At 39.2% G+C, this 21654-nt stretch overlaps 3 protein-coding genes across 3 annotated transcripts; 2 read left to right on the forward strand and 1 right to left on the reverse strand.

The window, feature by feature from the left end:
• Positions 1-1551: 1551 nt before the first annotated feature.
• On the forward strand, positions 1552-7660 carry LOC148641711 (glutathione S-transferase theta-3-like). Its single transcript, XM_088618705.1, has 5 exons — positions 1552-1762; positions 3617-3704; positions 5847-5997; positions 6395-6571; positions 7235-7660. The coding sequence occupies exons 1-5, from the start codon at positions 1651-1653 to the stop codon at positions 7430-7432; spliced, it is 726 nt and encodes a 241-aa protein (XP_088474831.1). The 5' UTR covers positions 1552-1650; the 3' UTR covers positions 7433-7660.
• Positions 7661-8817: 1157 nt separating this feature from the next.
• On the forward strand, positions 8818-15919 carry LOC148641712 (glutathione S-transferase theta-1-like). Its single transcript, XM_088618704.1, has 5 exons — positions 8818-8980; positions 12047-12134; positions 12942-13092; positions 13448-13624; positions 14054-15919. Exons 1-5 carry the CDS (start codon positions 8869-8871, stop codon positions 14252-14254), a joined length of 729 nt encoding a protein of 242 aa, XP_088474830.1. The 5' UTR covers positions 8818-8868; the 3' UTR covers positions 14255-15919.
• A 703-nt stretch (positions 15920-16622) lies between these two features.
• Positions 16623-17737, reverse strand: LOC148641713 (taste receptor type 2 member 40-like). The gene has a single exon (XM_088618693.1). The coding sequence runs from the start codon at positions 17607-17609 to the stop codon at positions 16623-16625; it is 987 nt and encodes a 328-aa protein (XP_088474819.1). The 5' UTR covers positions 17610-17737.
• Between the last annotated feature and the right edge of the window lie 3917 nt (positions 17738-21654).

Here is a 21654-nt window from a genome sequence, read left to right on the forward strand (position 1 = left end):
TGTTACACAACCCTTATTGTTAAGATACATTTTATATGGGTTATTTTAGCCACATCATTGTTTAATGATAGTATGGTCCTTAATAAATGAAAACATTAATATTGTAAAGCTTGATATTTAAAGTTATTTACAGCTATACATGGGACAACCATTGATCACCAACAGTATTGTCACTTTTTTAACAAAAAATAAATGTACAGCCAGAAAGGTTTGCCCATTAAGCAAGATATGAAGGTCACTATTGGTTGTACTATAGGTGCGTAAAAGTAAAATGCAGTTTTATTCAGTTCACAGGGAATAACAGAAGTGAGGAATATTCTTACATGAACCCTATAAAGAGGGGTCCCAGCATGGTTAACTAAAGAGTTTTGTACTACAGAAAGGTATTTTTCTCCTGCAGCCTCCCATCTCATTCATATCATCACTAAAACCCGAGTAGGGGTACTTTCCCCCCATGCTTCATATCATTCAGTGCACCTTCCCAAACCAAAGGTCATTTCAGCTGACCGCTTCATTTCTGTCCTGCTGTGATCCGAATTAGAAAACATGTCGTCTGTTTTTGTGCTTTTTATAATTACAGTATAATTATCCTTCATGTATTGATGCTTAATTATCACTGCACGTTTCAATGCTTTGCACTGCGCTTCAGTATAACCTGCAGTTAACACCTCGTAAATCAGGGGTCTGCCTTTCTCTCTCACTGCTTTCTAGATTTCTGCTTGAGAGCCCAAAACCAAGCCACACACGAAAGCCTCTTAAGCCACTGTAAACGCCCTGTTCAATACATTTATACTGTTGTACTGATGCTCATTCTTTGTCTTCAACACGTGGCCATTGTCGATTCAACCTGAGCTCCCGATTGAATTGAATCTGTTTATACAATCATTTTTCCAGTTATTTTAGTCATTGTGAAAACTTCCATGAAATATGTGCAAGGCTGTTGTCCTTCAGGGTTAGAAGTAATTATCATGTGTTAAAAGTCGTTTAGAGTAAGAAAGAATGTGACATTTTAACAAAGCAAACACAATGTATGAAGCGCCGAATTCATGCGTGCATTTTTAACTACATTAAAATGTGAATAGCCGCCAGGCATATACTAATAGTTGATAGCAAATGTTTTTCAATGCACTCGATATTCAGGAGCGCTCGTATTTGTGTGTGTGTTGTTAACATTTCTTTCAAAAAGCTGAGCTGAGCTTTTATACAGAGCGTTAGAAAGTTACATTCTTGTTGCATTTTAAAGTTGCATCTAACAGCGCATTGTATCTTATGTGTATAGGGGAAAAAAAACAATTGATCTGGTTTCGTAAGCGTGGGGGTGCAATATACCACAATGTCGTTCTAAATGTTTTAAAGCTGTTTGTTTTTAATGCAAATCTCAAATACAACCGCAGTGGTGGTAAAATACTGTATAGTTACTAATTAGAAATAACTCCCTAAATCACCATTACTTTAGCTGTAGTGTCGTTTTAATGTAGTTCTTCTTTAAATGAAAGGATATTTAAAATCTTTAAAAAGCAGAAGTAAGAGTAAGAACACACTAGGGGAGCTGTGTCACGATGGGATGGTCGTAAAATGTAGGTTTTACAGAGAACCAACGAAACCAGATTTGAGCTTTTCCCTGTAGTGGGGTGTTATTCCAGCTTCAAGATGGTGCTCGAACTCTATCTGGATCTGTACTCTCAGCCTTGTCGCTCCGTTTACATGTTTGCTAAGAAAAACAACATCCCTTTTGAGCTCAAGAACGTCAAGCTGTTTGAAGGTACGGAAAAAAAGTCTGGATGAGCGAATATTTGATTTGCAACTCGTTGCAATCGTCTTAAAACCAGCCGAGGTCAAGTTTGTGCTCTAACTGCCAAAACGTCTCAGTCGCAAGATTGTAAAAGATATATACAGTATACAGTCCGGTTAATGAAATCCTGGGTACCATTGTAGGTTCATATTTTTACTTTTACTTGTGCGATCTCGGGCCCAATGCAAACATAGACTAAAAAGTTGCATAATTACGTACTGTAGGGTTACCACTGAAGTTCCGTGTATTGAGCAGGAGCAGTAGTAGGCATACCTAAAGATTCGTTCGTTTTTTTACAAAAAAAGTTAAACTAATCGCACACAATACTTTCTGTTACTAAATTGAATCTATACTGTAGTTAGGATATATATTATATTATTATATAAGAATAAATAATATATTGTAATCGATAAACATCAACATGTTTTTCAGAACATAGCCTTAATATGTTAGTGAAAGCTCATATGCATGGTATTTAGTCCATATAGCTTGTATTTAAGGCAAGAAAAAAGTTCTGTTCACAAAATGCTCAAACATAATTAAATCTTGCATATAACAATATCAAAAAAGCAGAAATCAGACTAGAATCAACAAGGAAGTTCCATCAGGCGTTAAGATATATTTCCGCAGTTCCAAAACATTTTGTGGAAGGAAACTGATATTCGAACCTTGAAATGCATTGATCTGGAAAAAAATAAAAGCCATACAGATTAATGATGGATGATTGTAAAATGGTATCAGACCTTTAGAATAAGGTTCTTGATGTAATTTACAGTATGTAGTTTGCTATTCAGCTTTATTGCTTTTCTTAAATGTATTTTGTAGTCGAAGTACTCTTTAGAATAATAAAATGACTAATTTGAAGGATAAAGAACGGAATGTGAATTCAGTGACTGAGGTCCACTAAATTTGACTTAATGTGAGGCATTTGTATGGAAAACACAGAAGACCTACTGTATGTCCTGATTAACCCTGGTGAAAGCTGTAAATTAAAAAAAACAATTATTTCCATGCACTTGAAGACGTTTGGATAAATCCTGAGCTGTTTCGATTTAATTTTTTTTAATTTGCCTCTTTTGTTGGACATCTGTGCAGCACCACTGCTCTTGAAGGGATCGAGACTGACTGGATACATTTTAGAACAAAAGCACTACTGTTCTACATCTGTGTGCAGTTTAATGTAGGGTCATGCTTATTTTCATAATGTTGTGATGGACTGAAACATGATGATAATTCAGATAAAAACTATCCGTGACTGAATTAATCCTTTCTGCAGGATGTCACTGGCAAGACCGAACAAGTGACTCTTTTTACTAGTTCCTGAGCATTATTCTAATCAGAGTCAAAACTTCTACAGGCTAGAGTCAGAGAAATTCACACTACCTGTTGTGTCCCTGAATCTTTCCAGATATAGAAGGCCGTGATGTAGGTTCATTTATTTGTTTGTGAGATGGTCTTTACCTGGGTATCTGAAAGATTTTGCAGCCGGACACCTAATGTAAACAGAGAATTAACCTCGAGGAGCCAGGTTTTTTTTAAGATTAGATCATGTCTGTCATTGTATAATTATTTACATGTCTGGTGTTTTATGTTCTCCAAGACCTGCTATCAGTACAATCAGGTATTGCGTTCCTGTTAGGTACTATATGCAGGTACATTTGCAAATCAGTAAATTTTGGTCCCGCTCACACACACAAATTATTTGAATCAAGAAACAGTAACAGCTAATGAATACAAAAGTGTCCATTTCTCGCCATGACAAATTGACAGATCTGTGCAGGAATGTTTTTCCCCCCAATGTCCTTGAACTATTTCACCCCTCAGGCCAACAGTATGAGGAGGATTTCGGAAAGATCAATCCACTGAGGAAAGTCCCAGCCTTGAGAGATGAAGACTTCACCTTGGCAGAAAGGTCAGGAAGATCACATTTTGCAGTTACAGTTTGGGAACACAAAGGTGCTAGTGCTGGCCATGTGCCTCTCGGTATTCATGTAAGAAAGCATGAGTAAAAGTATTATTTCATTTTAAAGAAAAGATTTGAGTTTCAAAGGGCTCTCAGAAAAAACTGAAGTGAAAACAGGAAAACAAAAACAGTTACTAGGACTGGTTTTCATGTCATGTGTTTGTGGTATGACACAAGGGTTTCCAATGTAGTGGCTAATTTATCAGAATTATTTATTTTATTCTTCTGAGTTTTTTTTTTTACTGTACTTTTATGAAGGGGCCATCATGCCCTGTGGACTCCCTGTGATTAAAAGTCACCGGTACAGTGTTTAGTGATATGAAATTAAATAAAAAGTTATGTTTGATAGAAGTATATTTACAGCAGGGGTGTCAGAATCATTTCTCGGAGGGTCTAGTGTTTCATGGTTGTTGTTGTTGTAAACAGAGCAATCAATTAAACAGTAACCTGAATTTGTTTAGCTTGACATACGGTATCCAGTGTGTTTCATCGACTTTTACAGTTCATTACTTGCCATATTCATTTCATTAAAGGAACAGTTACTTATAAAACATCTCACTGGTTATGATTGTTACAATGGTGCTATCTCAGCATTTCAGTAAGTCATGCAGAAATTGAATTCAACACCCCTGATTCATTGGGATAACAAGTACATAAGCTTAAATCTAAAAAACACAACCCTTTAAATAAGTCAGATCACATGCACATTCACTTTCAACCAAAATATAAACTCCATTTAAGGACCATACAGGTCTGTGTTAGTCTATCAAATCCAAAACATTACCGGAAAAGAAAGTCCTTCAGAGATGTGTGGGAGGAGGATGATATCCTCTGAATAACCTGGAGCTTCAAGATGTAATGTAAGGTTAAAGCTGGTCAGATCTTAACAGTCCGTGGTGAAGATAAACAGATGTATTGTTCCACCACCCTCTGAACCACTTGACATAATCCATATACAGTAGGTGTGGGCGTATATCCATTCAAACATAGAGTTCATTTCAATTATTATCTAAAATGTTCCAACGGAAGACCACAAGATAAAGTTTCCTCACAAAAATAAGAAATACCATACAATGTTATAGTGTGCCCATTAAGATTACCCCTTTATATATTACCAGACCATAGAATGGGTATTGTCTACACAAAAACATTCAATTAACTATAGTGCTTATCAGGTACAAAAGAGTCCGCCTTTGTTCTCTTTCCCGTGAGTGAGCCTGACCTTCTGAAATGAATTGGAACAACAGGTTGGGCTTCCTGATTATTTAATGAAAGAGAGGTGGCTGAAAGCAACCAACTGGCCTTTTCTTTCTTAAAGTGCCACAGAGCACACAGCAAACTGCTTAAAGGTTTAGACAGAAATAGTTATGTGTCCTTATGGAGCGGTGTTACACTGAGCAGTTCATAAAATACCTCCTTGTACAATCACAAATGCCTGCTTTTGCAGACGTACACTAGCCTGAAGGTCAAAATTTGTTTTTCCCAGATATTATAGGAAACACTCAATACTGCAGCAGCAGTGTGGAGGTGTGGTTAGGTCTTTGAAGTCCTAAAATTTTGGCTCAAATGTCAGGTGGCCCAGCTGCTATAAAGGAAGGCCTTTCACTCAGAGACCTCCAGTGCAATGGAGCTGTATAAATGGGTATAAGTATACATCTCTTTGGCTAAAACCATCAGCCAAATAAGTTAACATTTTTAACATTCTTCCCCTTCACTAAAACCAGAAAAAATGGAATTCCACTAAAAATTGAATTTCTGTTCATTTACATTAGTAATTCCAGGTGTTATTCATACTGTACGTCTGAGTAAAAGTGTATTTAAAGTACTTGTTTACAAATTATTGATCTTTTCTCAGGCAGGCATGGTGGTAGTGATTAGCATGGCTGCCTCATGAGGTCCTCAATTTGATTGCAGACTAGTGCACAGAGGCTCCCTGTATTGTACAGAGTTCTCTCAGTTCCCTCCCAACTTCCAAACATGCTGGTTAGATTCACTGATAATTCTAAATTTGGTGTGTCTGTTTTCTTCTTATCGTGGACTTCAATATGGAGTGGTTCTTTTTTAACTCATTAGTGCTCTTCTGTGCTGCAGCATTGCGATCCTTATGTACCTGGCTGAGAAATTCAAGACCCCAGACCACTGGTACCCATCGGACCTAAAGAAAAGAGCCAGGGTCAACGAGTACCTGTCCTGGCAGCACGTTGCAGTCAGAGCTCATGGATCAAAGGTTTTCTGGTTTAAGGTGTGATCTTGAAGGGAGATTTCCAGAATTAAAAAAGTTTATCTTTACTTTTCACTCTGTACTTTGCCCTTTTCATGAGTGGACCTCAAAGGTCTATAGGATGTTTGTGATGAAATACCTGTAAAGCTGCTGAATTTCATCTTGATTGGACCTGTTTTCACAGAAGTCAGACATTAATTCTTAAATCAGTATTGATAAATCTGAAAACATTCTTTTTCAGACCCTGGATTCCATCTTCTCAGATTGATGTGTCTGACTCTTTTTAAAGATTTTCCATATTGACTAGATGCTTTGGTTTCCCCTCATGGTGAACTCTAGATAAGATAACATATAAGAATTGAACTAATGCATGTCTCATGGTTATACTAAAATGTGTTTAATTGTTGTGCTCTTCCAGTTCATGATTCCTATTATAACTGGGGAAGAAGTTCCCAAAGAGAAGATGGACTTTGTTTTGGAGGATCTCAACATGTCTCTGAAGCTGTTTGAGGAGAAGTTCCTGCAGGACAGGCCTTTCATCATTGGCGAGCAGATCTCCTTGGCAGACCTTGTGGCCATAGTGGAGATGATGCAGGTAAGGTTAAGGGAAGGTTACAGATACATGGGAAAGACGTAGCCCTTCAAAAGACATGCAGTTTGGCCCTTGACATATTTGTGCATTTCCCAGAAAGTTTAGAATAATCATACCTGTTGTATGGAGGCTACCTGACCTGTTAAAGGAGCAGCAACCTAGTAAAGTGGAAATCTGTCACAACAAATGGTCATTAGTGCCCCCATTAAAAAAAAAACGTGTCATATAATTATTTTATTCAAATGGTTTAATGTAATCCTTGTATTTCAACAGGAAATATGTTCGATGAGATCTTAAATGTGAAACATTATAGCGACTGCTATGTCAGTCCCCAAATTAGTCCCTTTCACTAAACATCTGAGTAATTTAATTTCAGAGCAGCTTTACAGCTTGGCTTTATCAGAATCCCAGCCACCAGCCAAGAACTGACTGTAAAGTCAGTAGAGGAGCATAAAGGGAATGCTGGGAAAAGGCCACATTCCTTGGTCACATTTGTATTTGGTTGGATGCGACTTGAGATTCGTCCAAGCTCTTTAAAGTCTGTTTAGAAATCCAGATGTTTCACAACTCGGTCTGACACTGATTACCCTGTAGATTGTGGCTTCTTACCACATCTTACCCTACATCTTGATGATATCTTACCCTAGTTTTCCTCGTGCATTGTAGCCAGTAGCTGCTGGTCTTGACATCTTCGAGGGGAGGCCGAAACTGAGCGCGTGGCGTGACCGAGTGAAGGAGGGAATTGGCAGAGAGCTCTTCGACGAAGCTCACGCGGCTATCTTGAAAGCCAAAGACATTGGCCAGATGTTGGACAAGAGCAAGCTGGAGTTCTTCAAAGCCAGGGTCAAGAAAATGCTGAATTGAAAAGCCCCTCTTCATTCTTTCAGGACAGGCTTGAACCTCAAAATGAATGTCAAAAGAAGAGAAAAAGGGCACCCACAGGGAGATTCAAAATAAATTGTTTTCATAGTAATTACAGCAAGGTGACATTTTATGTAACTATAACTGGCATCAAATGGAGTTCCAAACAGATGCAGATATGCAAGTAGTATATTCTCTCCAAATACACTTACAATAAAGTAACAAGCTTCATTGAGTGTCCTCATCTTTGATATCATCACAGAAAAAGAACCAGCTATAAGAAATGTGGAGTACCCATGTTTTTAAATGTCCATATGCTGTAAGACATGTATCACAGCAGTGCTTTCAACTAAAATGCTTTTAAAGAAGTTTTCCTTTTTCATTCTTTTAGAATGGAAATGGCACTATCTGAATGCAAATTTCCACATCAGTGTCAGATGTTTAAGATGCAAGGCTGGATTGTTCACCTATGGCCCATAAGAAAGAATTATTTTGTCAAATTGCCCTGAGGTCTTTTTAAATCTGAAAAATCAGATTTTATTTAGTGACCAGAGCATATTGGGGTAGCTGTGCTTTGGTTATGGTCTCTTTATCACAGCTGTGTTTTCATGGGACTTTTGTATTCAATGAGTGAAAACAGAGTTATAAAAAAAGAGATCACGACCATTTCATTTACTTAAACTTGAGAGGACCAAGCAGTAGTTTGGTCACAGTCCTTAGTAAATGGAGGGTTATTATAAGATTACAGTTATTAATTCTGCATCTTCCTTGCATCTTGCCTTCTCAGACCTAGGTTTCCAGATCAATGCACAACAACTACACCTGTAAACCAACTGGTCACTGGTCTGCATACAGATTTACTGCAGTTTCGCATTTTCTAAAGTAGCACCAAGCTTGCCAATACCACCTGTTTCCCCTGTAAAGTCTGTGTCAGATATCAGGTTTAGTATTTGGAATCAAACAATTATATTAACTCTTAATATGAAACACGTATTTATGGTTTCTTAAGAGTATGGTTTGGATTTTGGATTTAAATCCAAAAGGGTACTCAAAATCACCAAGTGTGCATTCCACTCCTTCATCCTGTCCATTATCCCACTAATTAACTTATTATTAACAACTGGAATCACTTTGCGTCCACGCCGTCGTACTCATTACATACTGTACATTTTACGAAGGTCTTTTTATCTGGAGATGTGCGATTGCCCTAATCAGTGATTCAAAACGTATGCAGATGTCTGAAAGTCTAATGTGCAAAACTGCAATGTGCTGGGAACAGCTAAGAAAGCGTATTTATGGAGCCGAAGATTTGAATGCAGTGAGTAAATAATTGGCATAGACGGTAGGGAGGCGCTTTCTCTTATGGGGATAAAATGGTTAAACGGGACGTGGGATTATTGAGCGCTCTTCATTGTTACAGCTGCTCTCGTACAGGCAACATGGTACTCGAACTCTATCTGGACCTTTTCTCTCAGCCGTGTCGCTCGGTTTACATATTCGCGAAGAAAAACAACATTCCTTTTGAGTTCAAGAAAGTTGCGCTGGCAGAAGGTAGGGTGAGAAAACCATTGTTTACGGGTTTTTTTTTATTATTATTTTAGGCTTGATCTTGTCGATATCCTAAAGAGTTTTGCAGTATAATGCGATTCTTTTCCCGCAGCGCCAAATATCTGAAGCTCGCATTTGTAACTGACTGACTGCAGTCCGCTAATATCCAAAAATCAGAAGTGGGTAGTTGTTGGTCTTTAACAAAAATAGTCGCGCAAGTAAGCATTTAACCGAATTCACAATTGTAGGGAAAGTAATTATTAAAATTGCACGAAAGTCAGAGTATTCCGTACTCGGTTAGTAATTTCGGCATGTTCTTAAATCTACACCTCTTTACAATGTCAAATTAACACGCTGTAAATTGAGAATCAAAAACCTAGGTAAACGTCAGTGATTCAGTATGTTTTAGCTTTTTAATTTTGAGTATTGCCGAACTTTGGAGCCCAGTGCTTCATACAAAAGCAAGTTGGTATTCTGTTATACCCCCAATTTTGAGATTTGTAGCTGTCTTGCTGTAATATAGCTACAGACGTTGCAAGGCTTGTAACTTTGAGAATTAACTGCCTTGGCCATTAAGCCAAGGCACTTAACCGACTTGAAAAGCAGTGTAGTGCGCGTCCATTTGAATGATTTAGATACTAACACTGGCGTGGCGCATAGTAATGCTTGGGACGCTATTTCGCCTGTCGTTAACGGAGCCAAAGGAAATTAGCTGGGTACCCCCCTTTTCCTTCCTGGTCTGGGTCTTAATGTGACAGGAATGTGCTGGAAAGCGATGGTGCGGTCTTGGTAAGTGTAGCACTGCAATCCCTTTATCTGCTGCATGTTGAGACGTTATTCTAGCTTTAGTGAAGTGAAAAGCAAAGCCTGCATTTGACACGATACGACGGCTAAATCTGCAGAACACGTTTTATGAATGAATGACATTGACATGCAGCGAGTGTAGGCTGTTTTGCCAAAACTAGCAATTTCTTTAAATTACTACTTTGAGGACTCGAGCAAACGGTGACAAACAAAAAACAAAACAAACAAACAAACAAACAAAAAAAGGATATTCGGATTCAAGTGTTCACCACACGATGGCCATACCTTTCAGAAGAGGAACAAGTTGTAGGTTTATTCCATGCTGAAAACCTGAAGAAGGCTTCACAGCCGAAACGTTGTGTTTTCTTTCTTTTTTCAGCATAGAATAAACCTATTACTCGTTCCTTTCAGAATGTTTTTTTTTTCCTGTTGCTTATAAAAAGTGAGTCTGGAAATGTTGGGGGGAATATGGTCCTGAAGAGGATAGTAAATAGCGCAGCTTTCACCCAGTTGTTGGGAAATGCTCCGGTTGCGTTTGCAGACCAATTCTCCAGTAAAACTCAATTGCCTTTGAAAAGGCAGATACAGTATGTGTGTGAAAGGTAGTGCAGTTCAACTGGATCAAAGGTACAAGGTCAGTGCTTCACTCGCAACAGATGAGCGCAAAACTGGAGGTCGTTAACATGATTGGGGGGAGGAATCCTGCTGTGTTATGGTAACTACTATATCGCTCGCTTTCCAAGAGAAAAGTTTTTTTTTCCCCCCGTTTTAATCCTTTATTTAATAAGAGATGGCGGCTGAGAACAAATTCTCACTCACGATGACGAGCTGGCCAAGAGACTCAGGCCATTGCTGCGCAGAAGACAACGCGATGAAGGAATTCCAAGAGAAAAGTAACACGACGAGTTGGACACTCTACTCCCATCTTCTTTTTGGAACTTGGAGGCTTATAAAAAATCAGCCTCCTTCCTCTGAGCGCTTTCGTGAGGATGCCAGCGCAGTCTACAGCATCAGTTAGGGAATGTTTGGGGGGGAATGCTTAGATCCCTACATAGAGAAGTGCGTTTACAAGGGGAAGATATACAGCATAAGAAAATATTACCTGTTATTTGATGAAACCCCTGTTTGATGGTTTTCACAATGTATGGCTGGGAAAAGTAATGAATGCATTCAAAAACTGTTTCAGTGCAAACGCCACTTCGCTCATTGCAGGACGCTGACATTTTACTGAAGCGATCGGAGTCGCCAACACTTGGAATTCTCGCAGTTCTTTTAGGGAGTCTTCAAGTTAATTAAGTTTAAAAAATCTGAAAAATATCGAGTTTTGAAAAAAATGACTAACAGTAAGATTTTTCTGAACAGTAAAAAAGGGGACCTTATCCCTTTCTCATAGAATGCAGATGACCACACTGGTAGTTCTATGTGATTATCAGAGCCACGTTTCTGGTAGGCTTAGAGTTACCATGAGCCTTATCATGGAAGCACAGTGTGCAAGGTGGGACTACGCCCTGAGTAGCACTCCAGTCCATCACAGCACACATGACAGGCACAACTGGGGCACCAAGTAACTCCATATCACGAGGTGGGAGGAACTGGACCACCTGATGCAAACTTAGGGAGAACACGTGAACTCCTTGCCATCCTCTCTAGAGCAGGGTATTGCAAATGGAATTGTTTCTAGGTAGGTCTTTATTTGTAAAAGGCACAAAATATCTGGTAAAGGTTTCAGTTACAATATGGTGACAAAACAACCAAAAAATATAAATTGCCAGACTTCCTTACGAGGCCTCTCTTTAATCTTGGGCGGTTAAGCTGTTTACTGGCACTACAATGATCACCAGAACTGAAAACGTCCACCACCCTGTCCGTCCCTGTACCCTCTCCCACTGGTGCAGCGTGCATGTCTGCCCTCTTTCTAGATGGCAGAAGTTGACTGAAATGGGAATTTATCAGGCTTTGTTTTTTAAACTTCCCTTCCCAATTGGTTGTGATTGAAAGATGGCAGGACATTCCTTACAGCTTCCAGTGGGAGTTTAGGCTCTCATCCTGTTTGAACTCACTGTCCTCTTGCACTACACACAAAACATACCCCAGGCGGAGCTAAAACCCAACACCAGGTTGTGCTGATCTGACACGATTTGAAGCTCAAAAGTGTCTTGCCTCAGCAGTTAAAAGCTGTTTATCTCCGAGTTCTGGACCTTTTTTTTTTCCTTCGCTTCCTTTCCCAGCTACGTCCACTTCACACCATCTTTCCTCTTTTCATAGGCCAACAGTATGAGGAGGATTTCGGTAAGATCAACCCACTGAGGAAGGTTCCAGTCATGAAAGATGACGCCTTCATCTTGGCAGAAAGGTCTGAAACCTTCTGGAGAGTAAGAGTGTTCAATAGTCAAAGATCGCGATGGCATCACTGGCTCTTAATTGGATTAGTTGGCACTGAGTATTGAAAATTAAGAAATATGGAGGGAGATTTACTCTACTAGTGCCTGGTGGGGTTGGACACTAGGTTTTTCGTAGTCTTTTCATTTTAAACTGAAGGAGGGTTACCTCATAGCATCCTGCATTTTTGATAGATAAATGTACAGCATAAGGTTGGAGTACATGTATGGCATATAGAGAGTAGAGAGAGTAGAGTTTATTGTCATGTGCACAAGTGCAATGAAATGCTTATTTGCATGTGTGCTTTTATACAAAGACATCAAGGAAACGCCAAAAACAAAAACACAGAACACTGGCAGCAGCAACAACAAGTTAAACAACATACACCGTAGAGAACAAATATACATCAGTGTGAGCCAGTGGTATATACTGTACAATTTTTATGTTCCACAAAAAATCTAAGTCACAGTTTCTGTAAAATCATTTAAAAGTCTGCATTTGAAAGAGAGGAAATGTCCCTTCACTTTCTGAATCAGGCAAAAAAAAAACAACAACTTGCCGACACCCTATTATTCTACAGAAGAAATGTGAAGAATTGTAGTTTTTGGTTTTGTAGATTTGGTGTCCTAAAAATCTAAAACTGCTGCATTGATCTTTTTTTTTTCTATGGTGATTTGCGGATTTGTCGGTGTTTGGCTGGTCAAATGGATCATTTGAGGTAAATAGGTTCCACTTTTTTTTTTAAAAAAAAGCTGTTTTTTGCTGCTTTCCTGTGTTGCAGCATTGCGATCCTGTCCTACTTGGCTCAGAAATTCAACATGCCAGACCACTGGTACCCCTGTGACCTACAGAAGCGAGCCAGGGTCAATGAGTACCTATCCTGGCAGCACATTGCGATCCGAATGCAAGGGTCCAAGTACTTCTGGTTCAAGGTGCGTTTTGGGAGCATTGTGAGGTCATCCCAGTAAAATTATGCTGAGGTGCTTTTAAATGAGTTGCATAAAATTAGACTGTACTAAGAGTCAAGCAAATAGCAGACATTCAGATGTTGGTATTTCATATTGATCACCTGAATGTTTTGTTGAGCTTCTTTTTGGATCAGTACATATATTTTACTTTTAAATGTTAATTTGGTTGCCTTTTCATCACTTTCTGCAAACTACAGTACAGTACTTTTTCAACATTGGCAAAAAAGGTCTCTAAACCTTACTCCAGGCAAATGAGCATTCACAAATCTCATTTATGAATCTGATGCAAGTTAAGTAATGTTTAACTGTGCTGTTTCAGCTCATGGTTCCCATTATAACTGGAGAAGAAGTTCCCAAAGAGAAGATGGACTCTTTGTTGGAGGATCTCAACATGTCTCTGAAGCTGTTTGAGGAGAAGTTCCTGCAGGACAGGCCTTTCATCATTGGCGAGCAGATCTCCTTGGCAGACCTTGTGGCCATAGTGGAGATGATGCAGGTAAGGATCAGGAAATTCCTGACTGTCTGAAATACTATGAATAATGTACTGTATAATTCTCATTGATTTTGTTTTTCAGAATAAAACTGATTTTAAAAACCTTTTTGGAACTTTTTAAAACAGCTATTTGGAAACCTGTTACCGCAATTTTGTGCTCTTCCAATGCATCGTGTGTTAATTGTATAAAAGCCTCTCTTTTCACTGAATATATTCCAGTCTTTATTTTAGGGTAATTCCTTTTAAGTCAATTGTATTGCACAAACATCTTAATCTTGTAGTCATTGTTACAGATGCATCGGTGAATAATCAAAAGATTTGGTGTGTCTTCAGAGCTGCCGGATTGATTAAGTTGATGTTAGGAGTCCGCATGTCTCTTCCGTGCTCAGCGTTGTCTAAAGAGGAATCCGTCTGTTCTCTCATGTTCCGCAGCCTGTAGGTGCTGGCCTTGATATCTTTGCGGAGAGACCAAAGCTGAGTGTGTGGCGGGACCGAGTGAAACAAGCAATTGGGAAAGAGCTCTTTGACGAAGCCCACAAGACCATCATGAATGCCAAGGACTTGCCCAAGATATTTGAGCAGAATGGCATGCTGGAATTCCTCAAACCCAGGATCCAGAAAATGTTTACCTGATTCAGGCCTGCAGTTCTGCTGGGTTAGGTTGAGTTGCATATCCAAATTTTACATTAATGTTTATAACTGTGCTTCCTTTGTATATCCAAAGCGTGGTGAAGGTGCCATGAAAAAACATAAAGCGAATATACCTAAAGAGTAAATTTGTGGTTGCCTATTTTTTTTTACCTCCTTATACCTTAAAATTGCAAGTTCCAGTCATGCATTTATAATGGAATTAAACCCAGTGGAAAGACACGCATTAATAATGGAGAAAAGCCAATACCGTAAAAAAATCTGTGTTGATTTCCCCTTGTTTTGACTTCCATGCTTAATTCATGAACGGTGCCTGGTTTAAACCTCACAGGGGCCTGTGCTTTCCCTGATGGGATATTATCCTGCAACAGAATGCACTCCCACAAGGCATCTGTTGGGACTGGGACACAGCTGAAGACTAATCAGGGGATCTTGGATGAGTGGAGGAGGAGATGCAAATGAAACCAATGGTGGCTCAGTACACTGGGGTATATAATGGAATCCTAGTGCAGTAAAATTACTGTAGAAAGAGGCAGGATGACATGAAGCCAGAGATAAAAAAGCAGGGGGGGTAGTCCCATGTACAAATGGGCTTACTGGACAGCATTTGAACTGAAATCATGCTGTAAGCATGTGAGCGTGAGGGTTCAATGACAGGGGTGGGGGAGGCTGCTTCTGCGTTTTACACTGACTTCTCCTCACAATGTTACACTTAGGGTATGGAAAGAATCGTGATTATGGACAAAAAAGCATGATAAGTCAGTAGCCTTTTAATTTAAATAGGTTTTCTGAGCACCTAAAATATTTGCTGAAAGAAGAAATACCTGCACATACAAAAATAATCAAACAACAGATTTAATAACTGTCTCCGGTTTGTGAACTTGTGGTCTATGAAGCTGTTTTCCTCTCCTTTATTTTCGATTTAGTTAAACAGAGGAATGCATGAATCTAGGAGTTTAAGAATAAAACAAAATCATGCAGAAACAATAAACAGTTACGTATCCAAAACCTATTTCTTTAAATTGATTAACTCGCCACCTGCCAGGCACATTGATCACAGTAGCTGAGAACTTCATAAACTGGATGCTTTGCTCTACAATTCTTTGACTCTTCATTATTGAGCCAGCTTATATGTACACAACATGATACAGTGAGCAGACATGTCTGTTAATATTATTTTCTAGAATTCCTATATACTACATGTATTTGTACACAATATACTGTATGTTATATGTGCAGTCATTCTCAAATTGTATTGGTTAAAGAGCAGTTCACATAAATAAATCAACAAAACTAATGATGCAAATGATTTACAAAATAAAATAGGCAATGTCTAATGCAGACATACTTTATCAGTTCACTGGGATAGTCTGTGTTTGCTGTAATATTCGTGTTATAAAACTTTGTTATACAGTAAGCATCCCACTGAAGACTGGATAAAATTGTCAACATCATGAATTATGCAGTTTAAAATATTTCCTCTCTCATACCAATAAACCATGGAACATGTCACACATGTAAAATCTATATTAAATAATTATAAAAATGATCTGTGTTGAACTCAGCGCTGTTTGGTAATAATTAAACTGCCTTTAAGAGAATCCAAAAAGGACAACATGTTAACCAATTAATAAACAAAATTACATTTTATCATTGTAATGTATGTTTCTTTCTCTCCCATGCTGTCAAGAAATTTTAGCAAAATTAAAAAACATTTTTTAAACTGGAAAACTTGAGACATTTTGCTACAAACCCCAGCATTTTTTAAACAGAAAAATGATGCAAAGCCATCATTTTCTGCATGATTTTGATATCTATCTTAAACATTGTATGTTTTAATATATATATCTTTCTTAAAATACAGTATGTCCAAATAATCTGCAGATACAAAAGTAATGTCTCCAGAATTCCCATACTGTATACCAGTCAATCTTGTGGGGGTTGCACGGTAGTTTGTGGTTAAGTCTACCATCTTACAGCTCTGAAGTTGTGGATTTCATTCTGTATTGAGGTACCTTTTCATGTGCAGTATGGGTGTTGCTGTTGGTTTCTTCCAGGTACTCCAGTTTCTTCCCACCTCCAGAAGACAAGCTGGAAGGTTAGTTGGCTACACTAAATAGTCCATTCCATGGTAAAGGGAAGAGAACTCTCCTCATAACCATCCCTGTCAGGAAACTGTAACTCTGCTACAGACTGTTTCCTAATAGTTTTAGCAGATGAGAAGATACTAGGCCACCTTAAAAGCACATTTCCCACAGTCAACCTAAACTAGAAAGCGAAATAATATTGCATTATCCTTGTTACACATAAGACAACAAAAAGTGGAATTCCACTCCTAAAGAAATCATGCAATTTAGGTTAATCTCTCGCTGACTCTTGTTTCAGTCTGAGGTTTCTTGCAACAGCACACAGTGGTGAATTTCTCCTTGAGATTTTTGTTGGTGGTGGTCAAAAGTATTCCTGTAGCAATGCAGAAGAAGGACATGTTCGGAATAAGAATCTGGTTTGCCAGTTGGCTGGACTGCTTCTGTATGAGGAAGCAGATGAAAGCAATGCAGATCGTCATCAAATACACAAAGACCAGCGAGAGTATCATTCTGACGATGAGCAGGTAGGAGTCTCTGCTCTGGAACTTATTCTCGTTTTTCTTCATCGACCTCGTGTGTTTCCAGAGATGAGACACGAGCTGAATGCTAGTGGTCAGCATGATAGCCAGAGGTATTGGGCAAAGAAAACACAGGAAGATGTAGAGATAGGCATCTGTGTCTATGGGGCTTGAAAAATTCACCTTTAGGTCAGGGCAGTCAATGTTAAGGGTGCCGTTAGCTGTAGTGTTTTTTGCATGAGATGGCAGCTCAAAGAAGAAAAAAGGGGCATACATGATAAGGCAGCCTAGGAGGCTGAGGATGAGAGCAGCGTTGATGACACTCGAGATGTTCCTCTTGACGATGATGAAGAAAGCCATGGGGATGTTGACAATCTTGACGCAGTAGAAAACGCACAACCAAGTAATGGACCAGAAACTCAAGCAGGTGGTGCTGAAGAACACATACAATATAGTTCGGACCACAGTGTGCAGCTCCTTCAAGCAGTGCAGTTCAAATTCTATGGTGAACAGGTAGCCGAATGCAGAGATGTCCAGCAAGATGTTGGAGGAGGAGATGCACAAAATGATGAGGTCCACCGTCTGATATGTTTTTGACTTGCACAGCTGGTGGGACACCACTCCAAGGTTCCAGATGTTCCACGCTACCCCCAGCAGCACCAGCAATCCACAGCAGAGCATCAAGGCTGCATGAGGTTGCAAGAGGATGTGGACCTTCTCAGCCAAACTGCTCATCTCTCTCTCCTTACAGGGCCCGGTCAGACTGGCCAGGAGCTGTCTGAATCGAGTCTGGGCTGGAGCTCTGACGTTTGCCTCTAAGGAGAAAGCCGAGTTCCCTGCTGGCCCGATAATCGCCTGACATTGGCCATGTAAATATCTCATTTTCCTAGCTTTTTTTGTATTTTCTATTCAAAACCTGAGAGGGACTAAAAATAAACAAATCGGGATATATAAGCAAGAAATGGTTGAGTCATTGATGAAGAGGTCTGGCATTAACTGGGGTTAAGCATATGCAGTTTGATGCTGATTTGTGGTTCTTCCTTTTCATAGGAAGCATCGGGAAGTGTGCATTTCGTGGGAAAGCTCTGTAAAGGATGGGCACAAGCGTTCCCAGAGTCCAGCTTAGGCCAATGGACGGTTTAACTACTGGGATAAGAAAAAAATAAGCTTACCTTAGTGCTTTCAGAAACAGCATTTATACAGCAATCTCACAGGGTATCACTGAATGAAAATTTAATTGCGTGGTTGAAAGGGACACATTTTTCACACAAGCACACCAAAACATCAGTTCGGTGCCAAAACATCATGACAAAATGTACTTAGAAGATTGAAATACATTGTAAGAGTATTGGAAACCAATAGAAAGTAGATTTAATTATATTTGCAAATATGTTTCCTGGCCATTGTTCAGATATTGTAAAATACTATATATCCAAGAAAGTACTTGAATTTCTTTCATATCTTTTTTATTATGGGTTCAACTGGAAGAGGCCAACTTTTGTTGCCTACATAATGCTTTTGAAGCAGGATGCAAATACTTTTACAAAACATGATTGCATTCATTTACAAAACAAAACACCAATAGAGACTCCTCACAGAAGACATCTCAGTGATTTCTACCACGAAAATGCATAAATTGAATTCTCTGCAATACAATTCGCTCTTTGGACATTATTATTACTTTAATTGGTTGATGCATGTCTTAAGCTGTTGACACTCAAGCATTCTTGGTAAAGAGCTTTACTCCGGGGTACAACAGCAATTTCTCTGCCGTGTCCTGCTTTTTAAGTGTTGAACCCCAAATCTTCCTTTCAGCAGCTTTCCTCAAAGTACAGTATATGTGTCATATACAACATATACTGTACTTTGAGGAAAGCTGCTGAAAGGAAGATGTGTCATATACAACATAGTTTTTCTTTACTAGGGGATGTCCTCTCACCTGCTTTTAAAGGTGTTTACATTACTCATCATAATAAGCATGGTCAGTTTTACCATTTGGCAACCCCTAACCCCTAACCTTTAAAGGGCACAGACAAATAGATACTGTATGTGTGTCATTAGGAACAAATAGAGGTTTGTTTTGGTAGTTAATATCTCAGTTAGCAACATTATTGCAGAAGCAGGGCAGTCCTTCAGCCTAGACTTAAATGCAAAGCTTTCTCTGCAGGGACAAGGATTTGTTTTGTTGAACGGTGTCCTGTTAGTGCTAAGAGGAGTTCAATGATATTTTGTCTTAGCTTAAACAATTCCTTCCTCTTCTCCATCAGATGAACTGCAGTGCAACTGTTTTGTGTTGTTATATTTACAGATAACGATTGTTTGAATACAGCAAGGCAGTTATTAGGTTTTTAACTGAAGATAACAAAGTTGTACCTGTAGGGCTTTATGAAACATAAACAGGTTAATAAACCCATGATTTTTCACATAAGGATCTAAAACAGAGTAATATGGGTTAAAACTCAGTACAGAGGAGGAGGTTATTTGGCCTAAATTCAGAATTCATCGGACTCCCTAAAAAAGATTCCAAGAACCAAAAAGAAATTCCAAGAAGAAAAAAATCCAAATAACAGCTGTTCTCTAAGCCTCTGTGCTCAGACTCACATTGCAGTTGTTCTCCTGCTGTGGGAAAACTACTATGTGATGAGTCCTCTTCCCTGTCACACTATTTCAACTACAGGAATGTCTTTGTTTGCTTTGAAATCACTTGCATGAGTGATGCACGCGGGTTTGTGCACTGAAACATCTTGACTGGTTTTACGAATCCATCCACATCTCTTGTGCAACGCATGTGTTTCTATTCATACTTTTCCATGCCCTGTTGAACCTTACTGTTGGGGAGGGTTTGATAAACAAAACTTCCCAGTCTTCTGATAAAAATGGAAGATAATATGCCATATGACAGTTCACCCATTGAAAGAACTGTCGCAGTGAAAGGGCCAACTGTGTGACAACAGCCCCAACCAGGTCCAGCAGTAATAGGAATTATGTTTGCTAGAGAGGTACTTTTCAGACTTTTTTAGCACAGGGGACACTTTTAATTCCCCAAACCTTTTGCAGACCAATTTATTTTAAAATACCCAACATCTGAAATACGGACTACAATTGGAGCTTCTAACGTGATTCAGTGAATGTAACTTTAATACTTGGTTCAGTGCCAAAAAGGCCCTATGTCTTCTGGTTCCAGAGCACATCTGAGACCTTTCCTCAGCACACCTGCGGACAGCAGCCTATTGTTTGGGCAGTTTTGGCCAAAACTAACGTAGGCAGACTGCCATTGACCATATTGCTTCATATTGCTGGGGCGGAGCGGTGGCTCTTTGGCTGAGGATCTGCGCCTATAGCTGGAAGGTTGCTGGTTCATATCTCGCAGCTGGCAGAGGAATCCTACTCTGTTGGGCCCCTGAGTGTTCAAGTTAAAAAACTAATATAAATCCGTTAATAGGTGATGAATAGTTTTGTTTACCTGCTGACAAACTGCTTACTCCATTCAAAATCGAAGAGATGAGCGATCTGACCATGGAGTGCACACAGGGAAAGTCAGACTCTCTGTCTTCACTCTCTTTGTAGGTGTGAGTGTATAAAACATCACACATTTTCTGCTGTTCAATCACTGTCACTCCCTGCAGTCTCCATCCCAATATTACCCTGAAAACAGCAGCAGCCCTTGGCTACTTCCAGGTACTCTGTTCTATTGTTCCACTAAATTTCCTTTAATTATTGGTACATTTGCATATGCAAATTAACTCATTAAATTAAGCTATGTTCACTGTTTCAGCAATTTATTAAGAGAGGCTTCAATCAGAAGCTTTCATACCTGGATAATGGAATTTCTAAGCTGTGATTACACGTATATTGCATGCACACCTCTTGTTAAAGGTACCCAATTGCTTGCCATCGTTTCAGATAATTGCAATACCCCCAAACATCCAATTAGAAACTCAGACTTTACTGCCATCTAGTGGAAAATTCCAGTATTGCAGAAACAACAAAATGCTCGGGGGCAGAACAGTACTCGAGGAAACGGGATTTAAAACTATATGACATGTCAATGTGAGAGATGAAAGAAGATGAGTGCTTTATCAAGTCCATTGTGAAACAGTTCTTTTCAACCACTTTCAGGTGTCAGTGCGTCCTGTCAGAGAAATAATATAGTAAAATCGGAACAAAATCATACAGAAGTTAATTCATACACTGAAAGTTATGATTTCAGTGCCCTTCTCGACTCATCCAACCCATCCAAACCACATCCAACCAAAACTGTATGGTTACTTAAATTAAATCCGATAAAATCTATCCTTATGTCTTCTTTAGGGAATTATTCTGCTACAACATTTTTTTAAAATGTTCCCAGTGAACTAGGGCATTCTGCATGTGCGTAAAGATCCCAAAAAGCTACAGCATTTTGGACTAAAATTGGAATAAAGCGCAGCGCTGTGGAAGGGGCATTTTTAATTACCATTGACATTTCTTTTCTGTGACGCAGAAATCGGACAATTCTAAATATGCCTCTTGGTGAAAGAGCCCGTTGTGTGGCACAGCGTGGGCAGGGATCCGAGCCCAGCTATCCTGCCTGTCTGCAGCGAACACAGTGTGAACGCATCTTTTCCACTCAGTCCCGTCCGCTGTGGAGTCTACAGCGTCGCAACTGTAAAGCAAATGTCCAGTCTTTAAAAACCAAACCAACAGTGGACAAAAATGTGCACCAGTATCAAAACAGGTCAAATGTTCTGTCCCGGGTTCGTGTGGGCCAAATGAGATAACATATTGAGGGACTCTAGTG

Source organism: Lepisosteus platostomus, chromosome 24 (assembly GCF_059453375.1).
Source record: "Lepisosteus platostomus isolate fLepPlt1 chromosome 24, fLepPlt1.hap1, whole genome shotgun sequence".
NCBI lineage: Eukaryota > Metazoa > Chordata > Actinopteri > Semionotiformes > Lepisosteidae > Lepisosteus > Lepisosteus platostomus.